General features: G+C 43.6%; 1 protein-coding gene across 8 annotated transcripts in view; it reads right to left on the reverse strand.

Annotated features, from left to right (window-relative positions):
* Positions 1-10,837: 10,837 nt before the first annotated feature.
* Positions 10,838-27,830, reverse strand: part of LOC115474957 (probable endonuclease 4) — a 99,156-nt gene continuing 82,163 nt past the window's right edge. For all 8 annotated transcript variants that reach the window (XM_030210697.1, XM_030210734.1, XM_030210729.1 and 5 more), the window contains 3 exons: positions 13,821-13,925; positions 12,211-12,340; positions 10,838-11,152 (listed from right to left, as the gene is read on the reverse strand). In XM_030210697.1, the coding sequence (XP_030066557.1) occupies positions 11,080-11,152; positions 12,211-12,340; positions 13,821-13,925 (308 nt within the window). In that variant the 3' untranslated portion in view covers positions 10,838-11,079. The remainder of the gene's footprint in view (positions 11,153-12,210; positions 12,341-13,820; positions 13,926-27,830) is intronic.

Here is a 27,830-nt window from a genome sequence, read left to right on the forward strand (position 1 = left end):
TCTGTAATTTTTCACAATCCTGTCGCGAGTTAACAACTTTGAATAACTTTGTGTCATCAGCAAATTTAATTACCTCGCTAGTTACTCCCATCTCTAAATCATTTATAAATATGTTAAAAAGCAGTGGTCCTAGCACAGACCCCTGAGGAACCCCACTAACTACCCTTCTCCATTGTGAATACTGCCCATTTAACCCCACTCTCTGTTTCCTATCCTTCAACCAGTTTTTAATCCACAATAGGACATTTCCTCCTATCCCATGACCTTCCAATTTCCTCTGTAGCCTTTCATGAGGTACCTTGTCAAACGCCTTTTGAAAATCCAGATACACAATATCAACCAGCTCCCCTGTGTCCACGTTTGTTTACTCCTTCAAAGAATGAAGTAAATTGGTCAGGCAAGATTTCCCCACACAAAAGCCGTGCTGACTTGGTCTCAGTAATCCATGTCCTCGGATGTGCTCTGTAATTTTGTTTTTGATAATAGCCTCTACCATTTTCCCCGGCACCGACGTCAGACTCACCGGTCTATAATTTCCCGGATCTCCCCTGGAACCTTTTTTTATGTTTGATAATTTTTATTGATGACATCGCACAGACAGAAAATAACACAATCTGCTAATCTCAGTACAATGTGTATGTCAGTAACCACGTTGAATCAAATCTACACTCGTCTATGCATCATCACATTTAACATTTTCAAAACTACCCATCCCCTTCCCTTCCTGACGGAGTAGCAAAATATAGTACTGTTGTGTAGAAGTACATCTTGACCTTGAAATTTACACAAACAACAAATCATTTTTCCCATGTAACAATCCCCCCTACTCCCTCCCCTTCCCCTCGTGAGCTGCTTAGATGTTTAGGATATAGCTGCGACCTCTAGAAGGCAAGGTCAGCCACAGCGGTTCCCATTGCATGCGAAATTTCTCACCCGATTCGGTATCCAGGGAACGGACACCGCATCTCTCAAGTTTCATCTGATAAAGTAACTGCGTTCTCCAGTAGACCACTGGAGGTTTCAAGTCGGACAGCCAAAATTTCAAAATGGTGGAGATCCCATATAGTGTCGCCAAACGCACAAATCTCTTGAACCCTTGGGGTGGCAATCCCGAAAATTTATATTTATAAAACAAGAGGAGGGGATCGCAGACCACGGTGCACCCCCACATTTGTTGTAATGTTTGAGTGATCTCACCCCAGAATTCCATCACCAAGGGGCACAGCCAAAACATATGACCAATACTGGCCTCCCTTCTGCCACACCTAGGACAGGCCCCGTCACAGGACTCTATCATATGTGCAGCCCTCTTAGGAGGTATATATGTTCTTAATAAAAATCTGTATAGTCGCTCGCGCTGTACGACCGACACTTGTAGCCCATATAGTTTTTTTATAAAATCCTTGCATATGTCGGTCGTAACTGCAACTTCCAGGTCAGTTGACCAATCTTGGGCCAAGCGCGCATAGTCTATTTCAGAGGTGGAATCCTTTAATTGCTGGTGATGGAACCTGAGGGGAACTGATAACTGGGCGCCCAGTGAATATGTCTCCCTCAGTGTGTCTATTACATCCTCTGTTAGGTCAGTCCATTTCAGGGATGCTATGTAATGTTTTAACTGAAGATGTTCAAAGTGATTACTCCCCTGTATCCCAAATTCCTCCACTAGTGTCTGAAGGGTTTTTATTTTCCCCTCTTCATCAACTACATGTGACAGATAATGGATGCCCCGAGCTGCCCATTGTCTGAAAACACTGTTCCCCTGTCCTGGTGGGAAGTCGGGATTATTCATGATAGGCAGTAGAGGAGTGGTCTTGGCTGTAAAGTAATATTTCCTACACACCCATCGCCATGTGTTTCTAAGGGATTGCAACAAGGGGTGCCTCTGAAACGCGCATGTAGGTAATCGGTTACCTGAATGCAATAAATAACTGAAATGTATCTCCGGAAAAATAGTAGTCTCAACTTCGGTGACAGAGAACTCTTGGGTACCCCGATACCAGTCGTTAATATGACGCATCGCACTGGCGGTTGCTAAGTTCCGCACGCTCAGAAGTCCCATCCCCCCTTGTTCCCTCGGGGTTGTGATCACTGTCATCGACAATCTGGGGCGTTTCCCTTTCCATAATAACCCCTGAATTTGCTTATCCAGGGCTTTTTCATCCTTTCCTTTCAAATACAGGGGTAGCTGCTGAAAAAGATAGAGCCATCTCGGGGCTATAAGCATATTAAAGAGAGCAATACGCCCCCATATAGATAATGGTAGGGTCTGCCACAGGGATAATCTGTGTTTCGTATTTTCCATCAGTGGACCTACATTAATTCTGTACAGTGAGGATATATCCCGTGGGATCATTATTCCTAAATATTTTAAAGCCCTATCCTCCCATTGCAACGGAAAGGTTCCCTGCCACCTCTCACGTACAACTTCATCCACTGCTAAGGCACAGGACTTCTGAAGGTTTAAGGAAAAACCCGATAGCTCACCATACTCTTTCAGAATCTCTAGGGCTCTTTGCAGTGAGGGCTGTGGGTCACGCAAAACCATAAGAATATCATCTGCATACGCTAAGGTTTTGACCTCCGCCCCTCTCATCTGTACTCCTTTAATCTCCCCGGAGCCATTTAAGAGTCGCAGCAGGGGCTCCAGTGATAGATCAAACAGGAACGGGGACAAAGGACACCCCTGCCTCGTTCCTCGCTTAACGGGGAACCACTCCGATCGGTTCCCATTTGCTATGATCTGTGCCCCCAGTCCTGCGTAGAGCACCCTAATAATCTGCATGGCCTCTCCCGGGAGTCCCACCCATTCCAGTACTTGTAGCAGATATCCCCAATTAACATGGTCAAATGCCTTAGAGGCGTCTAGACTCACTAGCATGAGGGGGTCATTGTTGTTTTTACAAAGTGCCATGGCAAGGAGGATCTTTCGAATGTGTGAAACCGAGTGGCGTTTGGGAACGAATCCCACCTGTGCGGGGCCCACCAAAGCTGAGATATGTTCTGCCAATCTGTTGGCCAGAATTTTGGCAAGTAGTTTAATATCTACATTGATAAGCGATATTGGGCGGTAAGAATCAGGATCGGTTGCCACCTTCCCAGGCTTTGGTAGCAACGCAACTAGGGCCGTATTTTCATGTTTCGGGAACTCCCCTCTCTCTGTCACTTCCTGAAAGTAATCTAATAATATCGGAATGAGAGGCAATTGTAATGCTTTATAAAACTCTCCGGAAAATCCGTCAATCCCTGGCGCCGAGTTATGTTTCAAACCTCCAATAGCTCTCTGCAGTTCTCTTGATTGTATCGGCTGGGCTAATTGCTCCCGTGCTTCTGGTGTAAATTTTGGCATCCCAGCCCTAGTTAAGAGTGCCTCTGTTACTTGTTTTGGGGGCGAGCCCGTTGAGTTATATAGGTCCTGAAAATGTGCCTGTACAATTTGCAAAATATCAGTTGTTCTGTTCCTCAGATCTCCCTCTTTATTCCTCAGGGCCGTGATGGTACGGTTCCCGATCCTAGTCTGGACCAACTTTGCCAATATGCTCCCTTGCCTATTGCCATATTTATGTAATCTGTACTTTTGATATATTATGCCTCTTTCGGTCTGCTCGTGTATTAGCGAGTTTAAGGTGGCCTGGAGAGCCTCGTAGTTATCTCTGTTAATTTGGGTCGGGGAATTTAGGTATGTACGCTTGGCCCCCCCTAGCCTATCTGATAAATTAATAATGCTAGCTGCTATTTTCCGTCGTCTCGTTGCTACGTACGAGATAACTTCCCCCCTCATCACGGCCTTTGCAGTGCACCAAAACAAAGTCGGGTCTGATTTGTGTTGTTGGTTATGTAATGAGAACTCCTCCCATTTTTGGTGCAAGAATTTCACAAAAGCCACATCTTTAATTAGATAATTGGGGAATCTCCATGTCCTAGCTGCCCGACTTCCTACGTGATCTATCAACTGAAACCACACTGGGGAGTGGTCTGAGATCAACTCTTGTTCTATGCCAGCTGCTGTTACGTTTGAGAAAAGCCGGCCTGATATAAACAAATAATCTAACCGGGCCCAGGTCCCATGGGCCCGGGATCGGTGAGTGTAGTCCCTTACCTCAGGATATAGGGACCTCCAAACATCTACCATCCCAATATCCGTAATGAACGATGGAAGGATCCCTCGGTCCCCATCGTTCCCAGCCCTGGCATTCCGACTGCCTGTGCAGTCCATGCTTGGGTTCATCAATGTGTTCATATCCCCTGTAATGATTAGATTCTTGTCCCTATAAGGTAGCAGGACCCGCAGTAGCTCTGAAAAGAAATCTGAGGTAGAGGGGGTGGGTGCATATACAGATAACAATATTTCAGACCCTTGTAGGTTTAGCTTAACTAACAGGTAGCGCCCATTCTCATCTCGCATTATAACCTCAGATGTACAGACCAGATGTTTACGGTATAAAATCGCTACTCCCCCTTTTCTCTTGCCGGAGGACACATAGTCTACTTGTCCCACCCAGTCTCTCTGCAATTTCTGATGTTCCGCGTCAGAGAGCCTCGTCTCTTGTATACAGGCTATGTCCACTCCCATCCTCTTCAAATGTGTTAAGATCTTCCTCCTTTTTATTGGGGAGGAAACTCCTCCCACATTCCATGTTACTATTTTATAGTTGGAAGAGCCCACACACAAATTGTTCTATCAGTGAAACCTTAGTTATATATAAATCAGTGCCAAGGCCCCAGCCCTTCCCCGGCACCCAACTATTCTCTTCCACCGGTCTTGGGAAACTTATCTCTTCCCCACCAAATTAAGATATCGCAGTTTATCACCCCGTGTTCATAACTATAGCAGCCCGCGGTCCCTCCCGATCCCCCACCCACCCCAAACCCTTTTCCTTGTCCCAACGTAACTTGTTCTAAGCCCTTGTTGTCTCCCCCCTTATGCCCCTTATCATAGCTATAAGTTTGTGACTCCACTTTGTCGTCACCGAGGCCACCTTTCTGCGAGGGTCCCCACTCCCCTTTAGTGTCATTACTTACTTCAACATTTCACAACTTAAAGTTAAACCGTTTTCCAGTTGTCTAAACTTAGTACTCAAAACCACCAACTATTTAGAACAGTATGTCCCAACAGATAAATTCAACTAGTCTCATACCAGTTCTTAATCATGGGACCACTTCTTGTTGGCCCAATTCGCCATTTATATAATCCATGGCCAATTTCTCAGATGTAAAGGAGCTCCACTTCCCGTCTTTATGGATTTTGAGAATCGCTGGGTATGTCAGGGCAAAACGGATTTTCTTCTCTGCTAGCGCCGAGCATGCCGGATGAAACCGTCGTCTCTTTTCTTGCAGGCCTGCAGAGTAGTCCGGGAAAATTAAAATTCTCCGTCCATCGTATTGTAGAGTGTCCCTTTTTGATTTAAATCCTTGCATAATCTCCTCTTTGTGAATATAGTTGTGGATTTTTATGATGACCACACGGGGTTTTTGCTTCTCTGCTTGTAATCTCCCCAGCCTTTGGGCTCTCTCAATGCAAAAACCCCCACTACTGTCCGAGAGGGCAAATTCTTGCTGCAGCCACTTTTCCAAGAGGGAACCCAAACTTTTCTCGGCAATCGATTCGGGGATACCGACCAGCCTCAGATTTGAGCGTCGCGCTCTATTTTCGAGGTCTTCCATTTTCTCCGCTTGTAGCCTGAGCTGTTGTTCCATTTCTGCCATTCGCGGCTGGTGAACATTGCACGTGTCCTCTATCGTCGATACCCTTTGTTCTATTTCGTGGGTTCTTTTTGATAGATCCGCCACGTTCGCGTCCATCTTCCCCAGTTGGTTTGCCAGCGATTGGAATCTCGGCTCCAGGGCCTCCACCACCGCCGTAGTCAACTGAGTAAGTTGCCGTTCTGAAAATTCTTCCCGCCCGCCGTCCACCATTTTGGGCTCCGCGGGCGAGGGTGGTAACTTCCCCTTCTCCACCTTTACACTTCGCTTAGATGTTCCAGCCGGCATGGGGAGCAAGAAATGTTCCATACACACTCCGAAGTTCAGGGTCGTATTTAAAATTCGATTTTGCTGCAGTATTCAGGTGTTTGTCGTGAAATAAGAGGAGCGGGGACCCGGAGCTCAGCCTCTATGCTGTTACCGCTCCCAGCGCATCACGTGACCTGGAACCTTTTTTTTTAAATGGGCGTTACATTGGCCACCCTCCAATCTTCCGGTACCACGCTCGATTTTAAGACTACTGGCATGGTTAGCATCATATAAACTCCAGACCAGTGGCGTACCAAGGGGGGGGGGCAGTGGGGGCGGTCCACCCCGGGTGCACGCCGCTGGGGGGGGGGGTGCCGCGCGCGTGTTGGCCGAGTCCGCTTGTTCCCTCCCTGCTGCTCCCTCTGCGCGGAACAGGTTACTTCCTGTTCCAGGGCAGAGGGAGCAGCAGGGAACGAGCGGACTCGGAGCCGACAGGCACGTGGCACCCCCCTAGCAGGTAAAAATGCACCCGGGGGGATGTTTAATATCGCCGGGGGGGGGGCGCTGCACCCGGGGGGGGGCACATCAGCGATCCACCCCGGGTGTCAGCCAGCCTAGGAACGCCATTGCTCCAGACCGCCCAAAACACAGCAGCCAGGCTTATATTTGGCAAATCGCGTTTTGAAAGCGCCAAACCCCTCTGAGAAAACTCCACTGGCTCCCAATCAAAGAACGTATTGCTTTCAAAATCTGTTCCCTGGTCCATAAAATTATCTATGGCGAAGCCCCTGGATACATGGGAGGACCTCATAGACCTGCCAACCAGAAATACAACAAGATCAGCATGAACATACCTGAATCTCCACTACCCAAACAACAAAGGACTCAAATACAAATCAACATATGCATCCAGCTTCTCCTATTTAAGCGCACAACTATGGAACGCACTGCCAAAAATAGTAAAAACAACGTACAACCACCTAAAGTTCCGGAAAAAACTAAAAACGAACCTGTTCCAACATAAAAACAAGAGTACCTGTCATACACCACCACCAAGAACAAAATGGACTCACCCCAACTCTCCCTCTTCCTACCTAATGTTTCCCCAAGGTATCTACCATATATGATCCCCATTCTACCACAACCACACCTTGTCCTTATGTATACTTTGTATTTGTTCAGACTGGAACCGGCGAATCGCCGATACGGTACTATGTAAGGCACATTGAGCCTGCCAATAGGTGGGAAAATGTGGGATACAAATGTAACAAATAAAATTAATTAATTGCTTATATGCGATAGGTGTAGTAACAAATTGCCAACTGCTCTGGATGTGATGCTATTGTTCAATCACACAAAGGAGTGTAACCTGAAGAGTGACAGACAGGTCTGGCTCTGGATGCCTTGTTGGGCAGGCTGGATAACTGGATAAACAATGCAGCTCTTTACACAGTAACACAATAAATGAAGGAAGGAATAGGAACCTGTCTATACCATAGCATAAATGCACAGGAGGTTAGTGGCTTTCAACTGAAAGGAAGCTCAGGAATGAGGGGGCATAGGATGAAGGTGAAGACTCAGAAGTAACCTTCACGGAAAGGATGGTGAATTAATGGAACGGCATCCTGATGGAAGTGGTGGAGACAAAAACAGTATCCGAATACAAGAGAGCTTGGGCCAAGTACATAAGATCTCTAAGGGAGTGATAAGGAGAGTAGATGGCATGGATGGGCAGACTGGATAGAACATAATGAGGAGCATAATCGAACAGGGCGCCCAAGTTTTCCTGAGGGCGTCCTCACAGGATGTCCCCACTAAGGGGCGGGGAAACCAATATTATTGAAACAAGATGGGCGGTCATCTTTCATTTCGATAATATGGTCGGGGACGCCCAAATCTCCACATTTAGGTCGACCTTAGAGATGGTCGTCCCTGATTTTCAGCGATAATGGAAACAGAGGATGCCCATCTCAGAAACGACCAAATCCAAGCCATTTGGTTGTGGGAGGAGCCAGCATTCGTAGTGCATTGGTCCCCCTCACATGCCAGGACACCAACTGGGCACTGCAGTGGACTTCAGAAAAAGCTCCCAGGTGCATAGCTCCCTTGTGTGCTGAGACCCCCCCCCCAAAAAAAAACCCACTCCCCACAACTGTACACCACTACCATAGCCCTTAGGGATGAAGGGGGGCACCTAGATGTGGGTACAGTGGGTTTGTGGTGGGTTTTGGAGGGCTCACATTTGCCACCACAAGTTTAACAGGTGGGGGGATGGGCCTGGGTCCGCCTGCCTGAAGTGCACTGCAGTACCCACTAAAAACTGCTCCAGGGACCTGCATACTGCTGTCATGGAGCTGGGTATGATATTTGAGGCTGGCATAGAGGGTGGAAAAAATATTTAAAATTTTTCTTTTAGGGTGGGAGGGGGTTAGTGACCACTGGGGGAGTAGGGGGAGGTCATCCCAGATTCCCTCTGGTGGTCATCTGGTCATTTAGGGCACATTTTTGTGGCTTGGTCATAAAAAAATAAAAGAGGACCAAGTAAAGTTGGCCAAGTGCCCTTCTTTTTTCCATTATCGGCCGACGACGCTCATGTGTTAAGCATGCCCCAGTCCCGCCTTCGCTACGCTTCCAACACGCCCCCGGGAACTTTGGACGTGACGGAAAGCAGTTGAGGGCGCCCAAAATCGGCTTTCGATTATGCCGATTTGGGCGACCCTGGAAGGACGCCCCTCTCCCGATTTGTGTCGAAAGATGGGCGCCCTTCTCTTTCGAAAATGAGCCCAAAAGTGTTTTATCTGCCTACACTTTTCTCTGTTTCTTTGAGATAGATTTGCATACATTGGAGACTCGGGGAGGATTTTATAAATGGCACTCAAAATGGGTGCTGGAAAAGAGCAATGCCAAGCACTGTTGTATAAAAGGCACAATGCTCTGTATAAAAAAAGTGCTAGAACCAATAACTGTGCCCAACTCTGGGGGCCAGACTTACACCTGCTGAAACCGGTTATAAATCCTGGCGCCCAAATTGGGCGGAGAGACCCATTATTCTGTAACACTGTGTGCAACATTTTGGAATGTCCCTGACCTGCCCATGCGCCTCCTATGGCTACTTCCCCTTTTGAGTGGCACACTATGGGGGATTTAGGGACCCAGAGTTATAGAATAGCGTATAGCCAGATGTGTGTGCAAATCCTCATTGGTGCCAATTATCATCAATAACTGGTTGTCAGTATCCAATTATTGAGTTAACAGCTTGTTGGGCAATTAAGTTGCATGTGTGTCTCAGCAGCGTGCCCAATCTGGGGGCCAGTGAATATAAATCTATCACCCCCAGCACCTCCCTCCCTCTCCCCAGCATGCATATGCATTATGGATACTTTGAAAACCCATCTGGCCAAGTGTGCTTCCAGGAAAGGCTTGGGAAACCATGCACTAGGCTACTCTGCCATTCCCGGCAACTTTTCCTATACAACATACAGTATATAAAGAAAGGTGAACATGCCAAAACATTTAAGATTGCAAATCAGGGCATCTAAAGTTTTGATACCAACTGATAAGTTTGTGATTGTCACAGTAGAGAGGCGTGGTAGCTGTGTTAGTCCACTTTTAAAGGTAATCAGTAGAAATAAAACATGGAAAAGAAAATAAGATGACACCTTTTTTATTGGACATAACTTAATACATTTCTTGATTAGCTTTCGAAGGTTGCCCTTCTTCGTCAGATTGGAAATAAGCAAGTGTTGGTAGATGACAGTATATATAAGTGAAACATCAAAGCATTTCAGTGACAGTCTAACAGGATGGGGGTGGATAGGTGAGGGACAGGGAGATATGCATGGAGACAGGAGGGTGACAATACAGTACAATTTTATGGTTTATAATGGGCTAGAAAACCCAGATCTTTGTTAAGTCCTGTCTGGCGGGTGTCAAAATATTTAATCATTCTGACTTCAAAGGTCTTACGTTCCTGTATTGTTTTAAAGTTCCCTTTTAAGATTCTTACCATGAAGTCACTGGTACAGTGTTCTGGTTTTGTAAAGTGCTGCCCCACAGGCATGACATCTTTATTGGTACTGGCATTTTTCATATGGTGTCTATGTAAATTAAATCTCTTCTTTAGCATCTGACTAGTTTCCCCAATGTAGCAGCCTTCGTTGCATTTTTTACGATATATACACCACATTGGAAGATGAGCACGTGAAAGATTCCTTAATGTTGAATATTTTTCCTTTGTGAATGACCGTGGGGATCCTGCAAAATGTTTTGACATTGTTTGCAGTTGGATATATTGCAAGGATGTGTGCCATTCTTTTCGAGTCTGTGTTGGGAGCTTACTTCTAATTAGCTTGTGTTTTAAGTTGGGTGATTGTCACAGAACTCCACCTTTTACCTCCTTTCTAAAATCTTCCCTCCACCCCCCAACAAAAACACACACACTTCTAAAGCTTGGCCTCATTAAACTTGTGGAGGTTGTATATAGATTTAGTTTGCTCTAATCCACAACAGATTCTGCTGCAAACTGTGGCACCATTTGCAAGTCAATTTGCAATTAGTACTCTCCTATGGGAGGTCTGAAAATGGATGTCACTTCCCTCTTTAGCAGTTGCATACCTGGACTAGGTTACTTCTAGATACAAATGCGGCAGCTGGAGGGTATTATCATCATAGCTGTTATTTTGTTCATGGAATTGAACAGCTACTGCCTTCAAAGTCGTAAATTAATCCCTGCTCTCCTCATCTGTTGTGCTCACCATCGGGCCATGTGCCCGATCACTCCACAGTACAGCCTTGATTAATTAAGCTTTATTTAGGGCCTGACCCACTAAGTCTATCCTTATGTCTGAGATCACTTATGTTTTCAAGAAGTCCTGCTGTTTATTTATTTATAATCTTTATTGAAAAAGACAAGAATTGGCAAATACAGCTATAAGCAAAACAATTGATGGGAAAAAATTATAAACTAATACAAATAAAAATAAGCAAATGTTGTAACTCCAGCCAGATGGAAAGTTTCCACACCGGCACTGAAGACTCTTCTCTAGCAACCATCCTTCGCTTACTCACAAACGGATGAAGAAGTGGATTTCTGAGATAAGGTGGTCAGTCTCATTTATGTCATCACTTCTAAGTGTCACCTTCGCCTTTACAGAATGTGTAAAGCAACTCTATTTCTTCCCTGGGGTCACCATGGATTGGGCTGGACAAATTCAAAAAGCAGCTTTAATTCTGGACAATACCCTGTATAAAGCAATCATGCTTCACAAATTCAATCAGCAAAGCCTGTTACGAATGTTACAATCTGCTTGTGTCTCAGGCTCCAGCTCATCTGAACAACTCCCTAATGCTCAACGCTAATGAGATGCAGATATAGGAGTGCTCATAGCATTGAGTATTAGGGAGTTGTTTAGAAGTTAGGGGGAGGGTGATGCCTGGCACATGCGCTCAAGAGTCGCGCCCCAAACACAGCTCTTCAGCACATGCCCAAAACGCCATGGGAGGAGGAAGAGGTGCCGACTACCAGTTCATGAAATACCTTTATCACTGGTGCATGTTCTGACGCACACATTGGTATCTGTTTTCTGCACCTTTAAAAATAGGTTTCCATTTTTTTTTTTAGTTTAGAAAGTTTATATTTAAATGCAGGAAACAGGCGCCAATGTGTCCTTTCACTTTTGGGTCTGCTCTGACACATGCACATTCGTTTCTCACAACCAGAAGAACTTAGGGGCTTGCACGGGCTTCCTTCTGCTTCCAAAACCACCCACAGACTTTGGCTCCAGTTGTTACCCTTTCTGGGGTTTTTACTATCTTTAGCAGCAATAGCAGCATCATTTTTATTGAAATAATTCATGTACCAGATAAAAAGAGGATGAAAGAGCACTCACAGCTTGGCCCAGCACCACAGTACAGATAATTCCCACTGCCAAACCCATTTCTGTATAGTTTGTTGTCTAGCGCTCGCATAAACCACTCGTTAACCGCATGCTGCTGCCTGTAGCAGTTTTATGCATCAGAACCTGAGAGCCTTTAAAAAAAATTTTTTTTTTTTTAAATCTGCCAAGTCCTTTGTTTCAAAGCCCTGTGTCACTCCTCTTCATGCCTCATCTAGCACTGAACTATAAGGAAAATCTACATTTTTTTGAAGCACACTGTGGCTATGGTTTCAGGATCTCCTGTCTCCCAAGGCTGACAAGAAAAACGAGAAACAACCCTGGAGAGAAAATGTATTAAAAGGATTGTTCTGAAACAACTCACCTGTAAGGGGTCTCAAGAATCATGGGAATGTCATTAAAATGTGGCTCATTCATGATGTGTCGGAAGCCCTCCAAGCCGATGTGTCCTCGGCCAATGTTTTCATGTCTGTCCAGGTGGCAGCCCAAAGCTCCTTCATTTGGTGAGTAATAAAAAAAAACACTACAGAGAATATGATGGCAGTAACAAGGGGGGAGGGGGTGGAACTGCTGGTACACCCTTTAGAATTACGTTAACTGAGTTTATTTATTTATTGCATTTGTATCCCACATTTTCCCACCTCTTTGCAGGTTGTTATGGGACCTTCAAGAAATAGTTGAAAAAATGGGGGTCAATATTCAAAAGCATTTAACCAGGCAGGTAAGGCTCTTGCTCAGCTAAATCCCACTGAGCAAACCGGCACCTGATATTCAGCGGCACTTAAAGGGTTAGTGCTATTGAATATCACCACTGGCCATTCCCTAACCAGACAGGAAGAGGCCGGTTAATGGCTATTTTTGGTCCAGTAAGCAGCTAAATAACCACATAAAGAGCTGTCCTAACTTTATGCAGCAAGGTAACTGGACAGTGGTCTGAATATCAGATATTCAATGCCGGAAGCCACGAGTGCCCTGGCACTAAATATACAGAGATAGTTTAGCCCGCGGCTGGAAGTGGCTTACAAACCACTTACCACTGGGGGCTGAATACTGACCCCGTTTTTTTTGGTGTGTATTTTAAAATAGGTATAAGTGGAGGTTATTACAGTGGGAATAATTTTATCTCACCTTGAGCTCTATAGGGTGAAGCGAGTAATCAAATGATTTTAAAGTAAACATGGTCACAACGGGTCACGACTGATGCTGTAAACCTTGATCCATGGCACTGCTTCTGGTTTGCACGCTAGTATTCTCCACCACTGCCCATCCTGTCTGTGCACTAAGGGGTTAATCTTATGAACTTTTTTTCACATGTAAAAGGGCCTTTATATAATTATCCCAAAGGTTACAAATGTAAAAGTACATAAGTGCCAAGAGGGCTTGAACTTTTACATGACTTAGTGCAGGTGTGTTCTGGAGAGGAGTCTGGGCAGAGTGTGGGCACGGTCACAATTTATACATGTACATAAGTACATAAGTGTTGCCATACTGGGAAAGACCAAAGGTCCATCAAGCCCAGCATCCTGTTTCCAACAGTGGCCAATCCAGGTCACAAGTACCTGGCAAGATCCTAAAACAGTACGTGTAGCTTACACGGTACTCGCAAGCATTTATACTAAAGAGGTTAGGAACAGACGCATTCTTGCCTTCTCAATCTGCTTTTAAGTGGAACTGCCTATTTAATGAGGCATTAGGATTCACAGGTTTATATCATCTTAAGTACTATCTGCTCTGCAATATCTTTTAAAAGTTTAGCATTGCACTGCTTTATCATATGACTGTATAATTCTGAACTTCCTCTGGTAACTGAACTAGACATGGATAAAACTACTCTCCATATCCCCAAGAATTCATAAGCACATGGAAGCTGAGCATTTTTACCAGCACGGGTAAGCAGAGCAGTGTTCTGCTTTTTCAGCCTCCCCCCCCCCCCCCGGTGGTTGTAAAGGAAGCCCTCTGACAGCTGGAGCTCACCTTTGGAATCGTTTAGGTGGACGGCCTTCAGGTAATGAAGCCCCACCACAGAGTTAAACTCATCCAGCATCTTCTGCAGCCCTTCTTTCTTTGAGAGATCATAGCCTATAAAAGAGCAAAAAACAGAACCACACAGTAGTGATTTCAAATGTTTTGGGGAATATTGAAGAAAATTTGCTACTAAAATTAATATTCTAAAATGAGTTCAAGTCTCATGTTTATTTATTTAGAGGCACTTGATATACCTCTTAAACAAGTTACTTTTATTAAGACAATTTTCAAGTTCTTTCCCTAGATAAATGAGTTACCTGGGTAAAAGGGAAACCTTTATATTCAGTTGCACTATCAATTTAAATAGCACTACTCAATCTACTGTATGTGCAGCACCAGCATTCAGTGGCAAATACCGGCACAAGTTAGGCCTGCTATTTCAGTGGCCTCAATTATGCACATTGTATGCACAGCAAAGGAATTTCCCTATTCTACATATAACTTCGGGCCTCCAGTCCTTCCTCCTCAAAAAAGCAGTTTTTATGCATGTGAAGGGCAATTCTAGAACTTGGCAGCCAAATTTATACACATTTTGTGAGCATAAGAGGCTGCAATGCAACTAAGCGCTATTCTGTAAGGGCACCCATAAATGGCGTAGTGTGTAAATGCTAGGGAGCCATGACATGGGTGGAGCTACCACCTAGTGCTCATAACTTACACAGTCAACTTCTCTTACAGCATTTAGGTACCCACATTAACGTCTTGACACTTATTTTTCTATAACCTTTAGTCCCTCATGTCAAGTCTTATGTGAGGGACTCTAATCAACAAATTGAATCAATGGTTTAGAAGTGATGACAACTTGATGTTAGTTACTACAGATGCGACAGCCTTATACACAAACATACCTCAAGATAGGGTTAGATATTCGGTGCGTCAGGTGTTAGAAATGGAACACTACTCTGAGGAAAGGATCTCCTTTTTACAAGCCATTGCAGGGATAGTGTTACAAAGAAATTATTTTCCATTTTCAGACAAATATTTCCTTCAGATAAAGGGAACCAAGATGAGGCAACAGTTACTCCCCTCCATTGCTTGTTTATATATGGCTCAATTTGAGAAAATTTATATATAATACTGAGTTTGTTGATGTTCTCATATGAAAGAGATTCATAGACTAATTTTTGTTTGGAAGGGGGATTTAGATAGAATAAAAATATTTTCAAAATGGGTCAACTCCCTGGATGTCAATATACAGTTTACAGCAGAATAGAAGTCATATGATTCATTTTTTGGATGTTAGTATTATGTTGGAAGAGGGTCAAATGCAAACATCCATATATTGCAAAGCTACAGATAGAAACACACATATTATAGTAACATAGTAGATGACGGCAGAAAAAGACCTGCATGGTCCATCCAGTCTGCCCAAAAAGATAAACTCATATGTGCTACTTTTTGTGTATACCTTAGCTTGATTTGTATCTGCCATTTTCAGGGCACAGACCATAGAAGTCTGCCCAGCACTAGCCCCGCCTCCCAACCACCAGCTCTGCCACTCAATCTCAGCTAAGCTTCTGAGGATCCATTCCTTCGGAACAGGATTCCTTTATGTTTATCCCACGCATGTTTGAATTCCGTTACTGTTTTCCATTACCGTTTTCATCTCCACCACCTCCCGTGGGAGGGCATTCCAAGTATCCACCACTCTCTGTGAAAAAGTACGTCCTGACATTTTTCTTGAGTCTGCCCCCCTTCAATCTCATTTCATGTCCTCTAGTTCTACCACCTTCTCATCTACGGAAAAGGTTCGTTTGCAGATTAATACCTTTCAAATATTTGAACGTCTGTATCATATCACCCCTGTTTCTCCTTTCCTCCAGGGTATACATGTTCAGGTCAGCAAGTCTTTGTTCATACGTCTTGTAACGCAAATCCCATACTATTCTCGTAGCTTTTCTTTGCAACGCTTCAATTCTTTTTTACATCCTTTGCAAGATACGGCCTCCAAAAGTGAACACAATAACTCCAGGTGGGGCCTCACCAACGACTTATACAGGGGCATTAAAACCTCTTTTCTTCTGCTGGTCAGACCTCTCTCTATACAGCCTATCAACCTTCTAGCTACAGCCACCGCCTTGTCACACTGTTTCGTCGCCTTCAGATCCTCAGATACTATCACCCCAAGATCCCTCTCCCCGCCTAACACATACGTCTCCCGTGGATTTCTACTCCCTAAGTGCATCACTTTGCATTTCTTCGCATTGAATTTTAATTGCCAAACCGTAGACCATTCTTCTAGCTTCTGCAGATCCTTTTTCATTTTTTCCACTCCCTCCCGGGTGTCCACTCTGTTACAAATCTTAGTAACATCCGCAAAAAAGGCAAACTTTACCTTCTAACCCTTCAGCAATGTCACTCACAAATATATTGAACAGAATCAGCCCCAGCACTGATCCCTGAGGCACTCCACTACTCACCTTTCCCTCATCCGAACAAATTCCATTAACCACCACCTTCTGGCATCTGCCCGTCAACCAGTTCCTAATCCAGTTCACCACTTTGGGTCCTATCTTCAACCTGTCAAGTTTATTAAAGAGCCTCCTGTGGGGAACCGTGTCAAAAGCTTTGCTGAAATCTAAGTAGATTACGTCTATAGCACGTCCCCGATTCAATTCTCCAGTCACCCAGTCAAAGAATTCAATGAGATTCGTTTGGCACGATTTACCTTTGGTAAAAGCATGTTGTTTTGTATCTTGCAACTTATTGGCTTCCAGGAAATTCACTATCCTTTCCTTCAGCATCACTTCCATTACACTTTTCCAATAACCGAAGTGAGGCTTACCGGCCTATAGTTTCCAGCTTCTTCCCTATCACCACTTTTGTGAAGAGGGACTACGTCCGCCGTTCTCCAATCCCATGGAACCTCTCCCGTCTCCAAGGATTTATTAAACAAATCTTTAAGAGGACCCGCCAGAACCTCTTTGAGCTCCCTCAATATCCTGGGGTGGATCCCGTCCGGTCTCACGGCTTTGTCCACCTTTAGATTTTCAAGTTGTTCATACACACTCTCTTCAGTGAACGGTGCTCTATACACTCCATTCTCATTTGTGTTTTTGCCAGTCAATCACGGTCCTTCTCCAGGAGTTTCTTCTGTGAAAACAGAACAAAAGTATCTATTTAGCACATTTGCTTTTTCTACATCATTATCTACATAGCGGTTCGCAGCATCTTTCAGTCTCACAATTCCCTTTTTAGTCTTCCTCCTTTCACTACTTTCCTCCTTTCATTACTGTAGTTTGCATTCTCAACACCTCCGCAGTAATATTCCAGTTGGACAATTCTTTGGTCATGGAGGTTGTGTTCAACAAGACAAGACTTTAAGAATCAAGCATTGAACATGACTAGTTGTTTTCCAGCACAGGGACATACAAAACCAGTCATTAAGAAAGCATATAAAAGGGAACTGAATGCCCACTGGTTCCTTCAATAGCTTTGGAGGATTCCTCAGTGGTGTGTGTTTAACCATATTCTCCACAGACAATGCAAATTAGGAAGGCCATTCAGAGGCACTGGCACATGTTCAAATATTTTCCTGTATTGCAACAACCTTTAAGATTTGCTTTTTGAAGAGGGAAAAATTTAGGCAATTATTTAGTACGATCAGTTCTGCCAGAAATAATACAACATGATAGTGATGAGGGCTCTGTTGGACATACACAATGTAATAACTGTATATATTGTCCTTATGTGTGGGAAAGAGTACAAATCCCTCATACATTAAAAAATATTTTCTGGGACAAATGACATTGTAACACACAGCACAGGTAATTTACTGTATTAAATGCCCATGTGGACTGTATTATATATACTGGCCAAACTAAACAGAAAATCAAGATTAGAATTGAAGAACATCTGAGCAATTTGAGATTGCAAAAGAGAAGCACTGCTTGTGGAGCACTGGGTAAAGGCTCAACACAGAGTGCATGATTTGCGTTTTGTGGTACTGGATCAAATCCAGCAGCGGAAAGGTGGTGATGTTTCGCATATATTATTGAGGAAAGAACAGCGATATATTTTTTAGCAGCAGACTGTTGCCCCCACTTGGCTTCAATAAAGAAATAAAATGGAATAGCATTTGCTTAGGAAAAAGTGAGATCACTTGATTGGTCTTTCAGTTTAAATTGGCCAACGGGGTATGGAGCCCCATATGAAAAAGAGGCTGAGCATCTAAAGTTGGTTAGATTGGTGAGAGTTGGTAGTAACACTGATCAAAGAAAGTGGAAATGTTGATATTCATAAGGACTGTGATATGTAATAATATGTATTTTTGCTTACATGCAGAAATATGGATATTCCCTGAAGAAGCTGGCATACAGCAAAACTGAGACCCCAGTCAGAACTTAAAAGGAATCTTAAATACAAGTGATATTTTGGGCACGCCCGTGATCCAGTTCAGTATGAGATAGTTTATAACAATTCTTGAACTTGGAAGATGGAAAAACAATGGACTTTTAAAGAGGATAAATTTATCAAGTGTCTATTTATAAAACAGATTGCTATAGTAAAGAATGTGCTATGATGGAAAACGGGGTGTTCTTTTACAATTAAAGCACACTGAGCACATTTATTGCTGAACACAAACTAAAAATTTTTTTAAAGAGTGTTAAAAAAGAATATATAATAGTCTGAAGTATTTAATAAGGTAATAGAAGTGAACGATTTTTGTGAAATAAAGATTCTTTATGAGATTAGTCAACAAAAGTTTTCCTCTGTTAATAATTTTAATCTAGATAGGGTTGAGTTTCATAAAGAGGTTCCTTTAGTGAATAATTTTGACCCACATTCATGACCAGTCCATGGCTGGTGTAAATGAGCGCCTAAATTTTCAGCATGCCACTGCCAGTTTATATTAGAGTACAGTAGAGTATCGCTCCGCTGATGTGACAGCATCGTCGTTCAAATGTCTTTCTCGGTGTCGCATTCAGTCAAAAGGCAACATTGCTCAACAAGATTCTTGGTCACAATAAATTTTATTCACTAATTCCTGTTTCTTCCTTAACATTTACAGCACCATCTTATCCTGACAAGGACAAACTGAGAAGTGCTGAAATTAGAGTGATTTTTCTTCCTCCCAATGTCACATCATTGTGTCAGCCAATTGACCAGGGCATACTTGAAACATTAAAGAAAAAATATCGCCTTAAGATTCTAACAACGCTTGTTTATGCATTGGATGACGGAAAAAGAACGTTAGAAATGCTAAAGAAAGTGAACATTAAAGATGTAATTTACTGGATTACTCAGCAATCATGGGATGAAATTGAACCATCAATCCTAGTAAGATTATGGAGAAAGTTATTTTCTGAAGATGAAAATGGACAAGGAGATGACACTGAACATGAAGCTGCTGAGGAAGATGATAAGCTCCTTCCTTTCTTACAAGAAATACCAGGCTGTGAGAATGCAGCAAGAAGAACTAACAGTGATGTGATTGCTATGTGCTCATCCATGTTGACACTCCTAGGTACTCCTCAGATCATATCAAAAGTGACTTCATGGCTCAGAGGTTAAAGCGGACAGGTGGTGCACAGGCAGTGTTGTAAATCTTCCCTGTTGAGGGTAAAGGCCAAGGCAGAGAAGACGTCTAAAGATGAATATGTGACTGTGCAGATGGTGTTGTCAAAAGCATTTTGGCTTATTGGACCATGGAATGCTTTTCCATGGGCTGTTGAGCAGAGATGGTGTCCATCTATCAAAGAAGGGAAGAAGTATCTTCAGCAGCAGACTGGCTAACCCACTGAAGAGGGCTTTAAACTAGAATAGTTGGGGCATAGTGACCAAAGCCCCCAGGTAAGTATAAGTCCTCAGCTAAGTGAAGAATTCAATACCTCTACACAAATGGGAAAAAGGGGCAACATTTGGAGAGCACTGTATACTAATACCTGAAGTATGGGAAATAAGGTTTTAGATCTTGAGGCTGTGATAGAAGGGGCTGATTTGGATTTAGTGGCAATAACAGAAGCATGGTTCATGGAGAGACATGACTGGGATATACTTATACCGGGCTATAATCTGTTCAAGAAAGACAGGGTAGGAAGAAAGGGAAAGGGAGTGGCATTATATGTTAAAGATAAGGCTACACAACTGCAGGACCTACAGGTAAGGAAGAAGCACTGTAGGTCAACCTGGAAAGAGGGAATGGCAAATGTATTTACATTGGTGTGATATACAGGCCTCCTTCACAGACAAAAGAAATGGACAGAGATTTAATTGAAGACATTCAAAATATAGCTGTGAATTGTGAAGTACTATTAATAGGTGATTTTAATATACCAGATATTGATTGAGATATCCATATTGTAGAAGTGTGGAAGGGATCCAGTAGGGGACCAAGGAGAAGTGGAGAGTTTGTTTCAGTCACATAAAGAAGAATCATTAGGCTCTTCTGATGATGAAAGGTGTAACCTTGGATGGAACAAGCTGTGAATATTATCTGTTATCTGTAACTGCTGAAACTAAATGTACTATATAGGACCTTGAGACTACAAAGCATAAGCCAAGAAATGTGTGTATAGCCAAGCCAAAGAAAATAAGGTGCACTGTAAATGTTGCAATGTGTAAGAAAGGAAAAGGAGCACATTGTTTACCAAATTTGTGATCAAGTAATAGAATGTGCTGCCATGCTGATTATTTCTAATAGAAAGCTGGAGCTGAAAGGAGAATTCAGAAGTACATCAAGCAAGGCTGCTAGACTTCTTCCCTAAGACTTTAGCACACTTGCTCGTATATTTGGTGTTGTGTTTTATTCCCTCGTACATACCTCGGACTCTGAAGCAAGGCTGCTAGACTTCTTCCCTAAAGCTTTAGCACACTTGCTTGTATATTTGGTATTGTGTTTTATTCCCTTGTACATACCTCGGACTCTGGGAGCCAAGAGCCAAGGCAGACTGTTACCCCAGGTTGGATCAGAACCACAGTGGGACAGAATATTCTAGAATATGGGTGGACTTAACGATTAGGTGAGAAATAATTGGTGACACATTAATAAGGTAACATGTTCTGGGAGGGTACATGATTTCCTTCTTTATATGTATTGAGACAAAGTGTATAAAACGACAACGACATTGACCCAGACCAATCTCCCACATCACCCATCCCTACCAACCCATCCATTCTATCACTACCCCCCTATCGCCTATATCTACCGACCCATCCACGCTATTCCTATGTTATATTTAATTTCTTACCTTATCTAACAAAATTCTGTATAACCTAATACTATGTAAGCCGCATTGAACCTGCTTTTAGTGGGAAAGTGCGGGATACAAATGTATTAAATAAATAAAAGAAGGTAAAACTAAGATATGGGGAGGCAGACTACTTCCTCCATGTCAGGAAGCTGACTGGCTGGCCTCTCTAACTGTTCCTCTTCTTTATTTCAGACTTGCATCTAAGCTTGCGCTGCTGAGCAGCAGTTGGACTTTCTCTTATTCCTGAATAAATCTTTCTTTTTATTTCATCTCTAAGTAAGTGGTGATATTTATTTGTGTGAGGGTACTGAGTCACAATCCAGGGCTGGGAGCACTCCAGCAGACACTGCTGGGGTAGAAGTGTGGGAGGCCCCTCAAAACGGTGGGAGTTCGGTTCTGACCCACACAACCCTAGCATCAGATAACTATGATTCGGATTATTCTTCCCAATATGCATCACTTTGCATTTGTCTACATTAAGTTTTATCTACCATTTGGATGCCTAGTCTTCGAGCGTCCCAAGGTCTTCTTATAATTTCTCATAATCCGCATGCATTTGAACAATTTTGAATAGTTTTGTTTCATCTTCAAATTTAATCACCTCACTCATCATACCGATTTCCAGATCATTTATAAATATGTTAAACAACACCGGTCCCAGTACAGATCCCTGTGGCACTCCACTATTCACCCTCCTCCATTCAGAAAAAAGGCCATTTAACTCTACCCTCTGTTTTCTGTTCAATAACCATTAATCAACAGAACATTCTCTCCTATCCCATGACTCCTTCATTTTGTAAGGAGTCTCTCATGAGATACTTTGTCAAAAGCTTTCTGAAAATCTAGATAAACTACATCAACTGGCTCGCCTTTATCCACATGTTTATTCATGCCTTCAAAGAAATGAAGCAAATTGGTGAGGCAAGACCTCCCTTGGCTGAACCCATGCTGACTCTGTCCCATTAAACCATGTTTGTCTACATGTTCTGTAATTTTATTCTTTATAATAGTTTCTACTATTTTGCCCGGCACTGAAGTCAGGCTTACTGATCTGTAATTTCCCAGATCACCCCTGGAATTCTTTTAAAAATCAGCATCACATTGGCCACTCTTCAGGTACTACGGACGATTTTAATGACAGGTAACAGCTCACTAGCAACAGATCAGCAATTTCATGTTTTTCAATACATCTTCCAAGTTGACCAAGATTTCTTTCAGTTCCTCCACATTGTCGCTCCTAAAAACCATTTCCGGTACTGGTCGATCTGTTACATCTTCTTCTGTAAAGATAGAAGCAAAGAATTCATTCAATCTCTCCGCTATGGTCTGCTCCTTCCTGATCTAACTGTTCACAGGTTCCCTTGCAGGCTTCCTAATTCTGATATACCTGAAAAAAGTGTTACTATTAATTTTTGTCTCCATGGCAAGTTTTTCTTCATATCCTCTTTTAGCCTTCAAAAAACTAACTTTTTCAGTTGGGGGATTACCTCAAGGAATTGTCTGGATGGGAACATCTGGAAGAAACTGGAAAACAGTGGGCAAAACTGAAAGGAGCAATTGTAAGGGCAACAATACTTTTCGTAAGGAAAGTAAATAAAAATAGAGGAAAAGGAGGCCGCTATGGTTCTCAAATGTAGTAGCTTGAAAAGGTAAGGAAAAAGAGATTAGCCTTTATAAACTACAAGAGACTGCAGAAAGAGGAAAATAGGCAACAATATCTTGGAAAAGCTAAGAGAAGCTGGTAGAGTAGTCAGGAAAGCAAAGATGCAGATGGAAGAAAAAATAACCAAATGGTAAAAGGGGGGAGCCAATAGAGTTTTTAGACATGTTAGTGATAGGAAGAAGTGCAAAATCAGCACTGTGAGACTCAAAGGTGAAGGGGAGAAATATGTAGAAGCTGATCAAGGTGGCCAAACAGGTACAAAAGGTGATGATGAAAGCTAGAAAGATGCTTGGGTACAAAGGAAGACGAATGGCCAGTAGAAAAAAAAAAGGAGTTGATAATGCTCCTGTATAAGACTCTGGCGAAACCTCATTTAGAATTCTGTGTACAAGTCTAGAGACCACATCTTCAAAATTATATAAATAGTATGGAGTCGGTCCAGAGGGCAGCTACTAAAACAGTCAGTGGTCTTCGTCATAAAGCATATGGGGAGAGACTTAAAGATCACAAGCAAACAAATCCCACTAGAAAGTAGTAAATTCTTAACAACAAATTGGTTGACATTCAATGTGACAGATGATATAAATATCAAACATCTTATCTTTTTTATGTTTCAACATTTTTTATTGATGGAGCAATACATCAGATATAACCATTGCATGAAATATACAACATTGCAAACTGCAAACAACAAGAAAGGAAGAGAGTTTTGAAATAATTCTTCCATCATCAGTTCCCCCCCTCCCCCCATTTTGCCCCTCCCCTCCCCCAACAGTCATATATCTCACCACCACTATCCATCTTCTAAATTCCCCCCCCACCTCATATTCCATAGGACTCATACTTTGATAATCCCCGAATACCCTCCCCCCCCCCCCCCCCCCGAGGGATGTCCCCTGGTGGAGCTATACTTGCCTCAAGAGTGCTCATGGAGGCTCTCACTAAGATTACATCTTATTAAGAAGCAGACTATGCCCGCTGATACTCAGCACCCACAAATAAGGGCCCCAAATCTGTGTGAAACGCGCCAAACGCTTCGGGGACCCTCTTGCCTCCCTTGAGGCCAGCAAATGTACCTGATTCCTCCAGTGCCAATAAGCGGGTGGCTCTGGCACTGTCCAGTATTGTAAGATGCTTTTCCGAGCCACCAGGCTCATCTTACGACTCAAGAGTCGAGCGCCCACAGATTGAGCATAAAAGGCTCCTTGCGTGTCCAGTACAAAGTGGTCCCAGGTTCCCGTCACAGGGGTCCCCAACAATTGAGTCATAAACCTACTAATCTCCCCCCAAAAAGCCTTCACTCCTGGGGAGTCCCAAAAAGCATGAAAAAGTGTATGAGGGAAATTACCACACTTAACACAGGTAGCCCCCTGCAAGAAGTCAACATGAGCTAGTTGCTGCCCCAATATATATGCCCGCATAATTACCCGATATCCACATTCCCAGAGCCTCTCGTCAGAACTAAGGGTTGGAATTCCCTGCAGCGTACACCCAACATCCCATCCCGTTAGGGGGGCCCCCCGATTCTTGTTCCCACCTTCTTTTGATATCAACATAGCTTTTGGGGGGTCTCCGTCGAACTAATGCTTTGTGGAGTGCTGACATTGACATTCCTGTGGCCTCTATTTCCTGAAAAAAATCTCAGGCTACTTCCCAAATGTAGCCTCAGCATAGAAGGGTCCAATGTTGAGATGTAATGTTTAATTTTGGCATACGTGAACCGATCCCCCCAAAACGTCCCTATCCGAGTTTGCAGCTCCTCATATCCTATTAAGTTCCCGTCCACCCCTAGCAAATGTTCGATCTTTGCAATTCCCAGCCGCTCCCATGTCAGGAATACCGGGTTGTCCTGATCTCGTTCAAAGGCTGGATTCCCCCGGAGAGTCAGCTGGTCCGACATTGTGGGGCTCCCCCACAACGCCTTCACCAGCCCCCTCCATACCTCCCGTAATGGATTAAGTAGCACACTATTCCTGAGATAGCACGGGAGCTGCCTACGCGCCTGGTGTAACAACGAGAAGAATTAGAAGGGAGCAAAATACCCCCGTTCCATGTCTATCGGAGTATAAACACTAGTTTGATTAAGCCAGTCTCCTAGATGACATAGCAAACAAGCTTGGTTGTACAAAGACAAATCCGGCAGCCCAAGACCTCCTTGTTTCCAGCCTCCCAACATAAATTAATACCTCAATTTAGACTTCTTCTTTACCCAACAGAACTTGCTGAAAGTCCCATTTAAGCTTTTCAGATCTTTCTGTAGCAAGTGGAGCGGCAATGACTGCAGCAAGTATAGCCAGCGAGGAAATATGATCATCTGCACCAGATTCACCCTATCCCGCAACGACAGTGGGAGGGCTCCCCATTTCTCCAACTGCTTCTTTGTTTCACATATGAGAGCCGTAACGTTAACAGCATATAATAACTTCAGATCCAAGGTCAACCAAATGCCTAAATACTTGAATAAGCCCTCGGCCCAACTCAGAGGGAAGTCCAGACCTATCATTCTTTTCACTTCTGAGGAGGATGCCAGTGCTTCCGATTTAGTCAAATTTAGATGCAATCCTGCAAAATCGCCATATTCCTTCAAAATTTCCATTAGGGCCTCAAAGGAAGCTCACGGATCAGTCAGCTGCAGAAGAAGGTTGTCAGCAAAGGTCACTATACTAAATTGAGATGGACCCAACCTCATCCCCCTTAACCGAAGAATTATTTATGATATCCCGAATAAGTGGGTCTAATGATAGTACAAATAGTAGAGGGGACAGCGGACATCATTGTCTCTTTCCCCGAAGTATGGAGAAAATCTGCGACACTATACCATTTACCGAGACCCTGGCCTGAGGAGAATGATAGAGGGCCCGAACTGCTGACAAGAACCGTCCCGTGAAGCCGTATGCCTCCAGAGTTGTGAACAAAAAGTCCCAATGGACCTTGTCAAATGCCTTTTCAGCGTCAAAACTTATAAGTAAAGATGGCGTCTCTCTTCTTCTCCTAATCTCCAGTGCTGTCAAAATCTTCCTGAGATTCTTTGCTACCGTTCTCCCCTCCACGAACCCCACTTGCGCCTCATGCACTAGCCCCGGTAATACACCCGCCATACGACTGGCCTTGATCTTAGCCAATATTTTCGCCTCCACGTTTAACAACGAAATAGGACGATAGGATTCTGGCTTCGTTGGATCTTTACCTGGTTTTGGCAATACTACAATTTGCGCCAGAGACAAATTAGATGGCAATTCCTCCATGTGAACCACCTTATTGAGTTATCTAGTCAGAGTTGGTACGATATCCTCCCCCATCACTTTATAAAACTCCATCCATAATCCATCCGGGCCTGGGACTTTAAGCAACGGGCTCCTCTCTATCACCAAGGCCACCTCATCCTCCTGTGCCAGCCGATTTAGGTTTTCCACATCCACCTGTTTCAAGGAGGGTAAGTTAAGGTTCAGATAAAGGGTCCCCCAAGAGTCCCTGATCCAGGGGCTTTTCATACAGTTGACTGTAAAATTTATAGAAAACCCCACAGATGGCCTCATACGCACGTACCATTTCCCCATGACCATCGCTCAGCTGTAGTACCCTTCCTCCTCCCACCTTGGGCCGCACCAGTCGGGCCAATAAACGACCCGTTTTATTTCCGTGCTTATATAACTTATATTTATAATAGGCTAGAGATTTGGTGGCTCTTTGTTGTAAAAGCTCGTTGAGCACCACCTGCAACTCCATTAAACGGGATTTATGTACCTCCTTATGCGTCTGCCCAAAGAGCTTATGAGCCTTGCACACTTGGGAACTCAATCTCAATATCTCTCTATTCCATGCTGAACGAACAAAGTGTGTATAACTAATGACTTCGCCACGAAGTACCGCTTTCGCGGCATCCCAGTACAATATTGGATTATCTATATGCCCCTCATTCAAGACCGCATAGTCTCGCCAGAACGCCACAAGCTTCTCCCTAAAGCCCATATCCCCATACAGTTCAATCGGAAACCTCCAAAGCCTATTCTTATGAGTCTTTGGGCCCACTTCCCAATCCATGCTCACCCAGGCATAATCTGAAATTGTATAAGGCCCAATTTCCACCTTAAGTATTTTACCAAACAATTCCCTTAAAGCTAAGATGTAATCAATTCGTGCCTAGGTGGAGTGGGCCCGGGAGAGGTGCATGTAGTCTCTTTCCGTGGGGTGTAATATATGCCACATGTCAACTAAATCTAAAAAGCTCCCCATCCTTTTCAGGCCTCTATTTGAAGCCCCCAGATCCCGCTGGACCCCTTGCAAACAATCCATTTGGGGGTCCCATACCGTGTTGAAATCTCCTCCCACCACCACCGGAGCCCCTGAGTGACCAATTAGGTGACCTATCACTTCCTGATAAAACTTCTTATCATACTGGTTAGGCGCATATATATTACAGAGTACATTTTTTTACCTTTATTTTCCATTTCTACCAATACATATCTACCCCCTGGGTCTATAGACATGGGCCTGATTGCTGCTGCCACCCCCTTATGAAATAACACTGCTACCCCTCCTTTTTTCCCTTGGGCTGCCACCGCTGCCACTCACTCCCCCACCCACCACGTTTTCAGCTTAACGTGCTCCGCTTGACTAAGGTGAGTTTCTTGTAGTACGGCGATATCGACTTTGTGTCTCTGTAGGTGTTGTAAACTTTTTGTTCTTTTTTTTTTTTTAAAGTATTTTTATTACTTTTTTAACATACATAGAACAGATGCTAATACCAACATTTGAACCAATTTCCTGCGTGTTCAATCCTCTACTCCCTCCCCCCCCCCCCCAACACATAATATTGATAATGACCGTTATGTCTACATGGTGCTGCTTTGTCCTAGTTCCATATTAAGGAGTTAATATAAGTTTGGGTGCGTCCAAATCCACGCCAGCTGCCAGTCTCCATGCTGTATACTTGTCCCATTGTTTATAGAATTGTGTAATCCGTCCTGCCTTTATTGCAGTTATTTTAGACATTTGATAGAGATAATCCATCTTGTGTATCACCTTTATCACTGGTGGCATCGTGGGTTGCTTCCACGCCGACGCCAATGCAATCTTCCCTGCGACCAGCCACACCGAGGCCAG

The sequence above is a fragment of the Microcaecilia unicolor genome, chromosome 1, assembly GCF_901765095.1.
Source record: "Microcaecilia unicolor chromosome 1, aMicUni1.1, whole genome shotgun sequence".
NCBI lineage: Eukaryota > Metazoa > Chordata > Amphibia > Gymnophiona > Siphonopidae > Microcaecilia > Microcaecilia unicolor.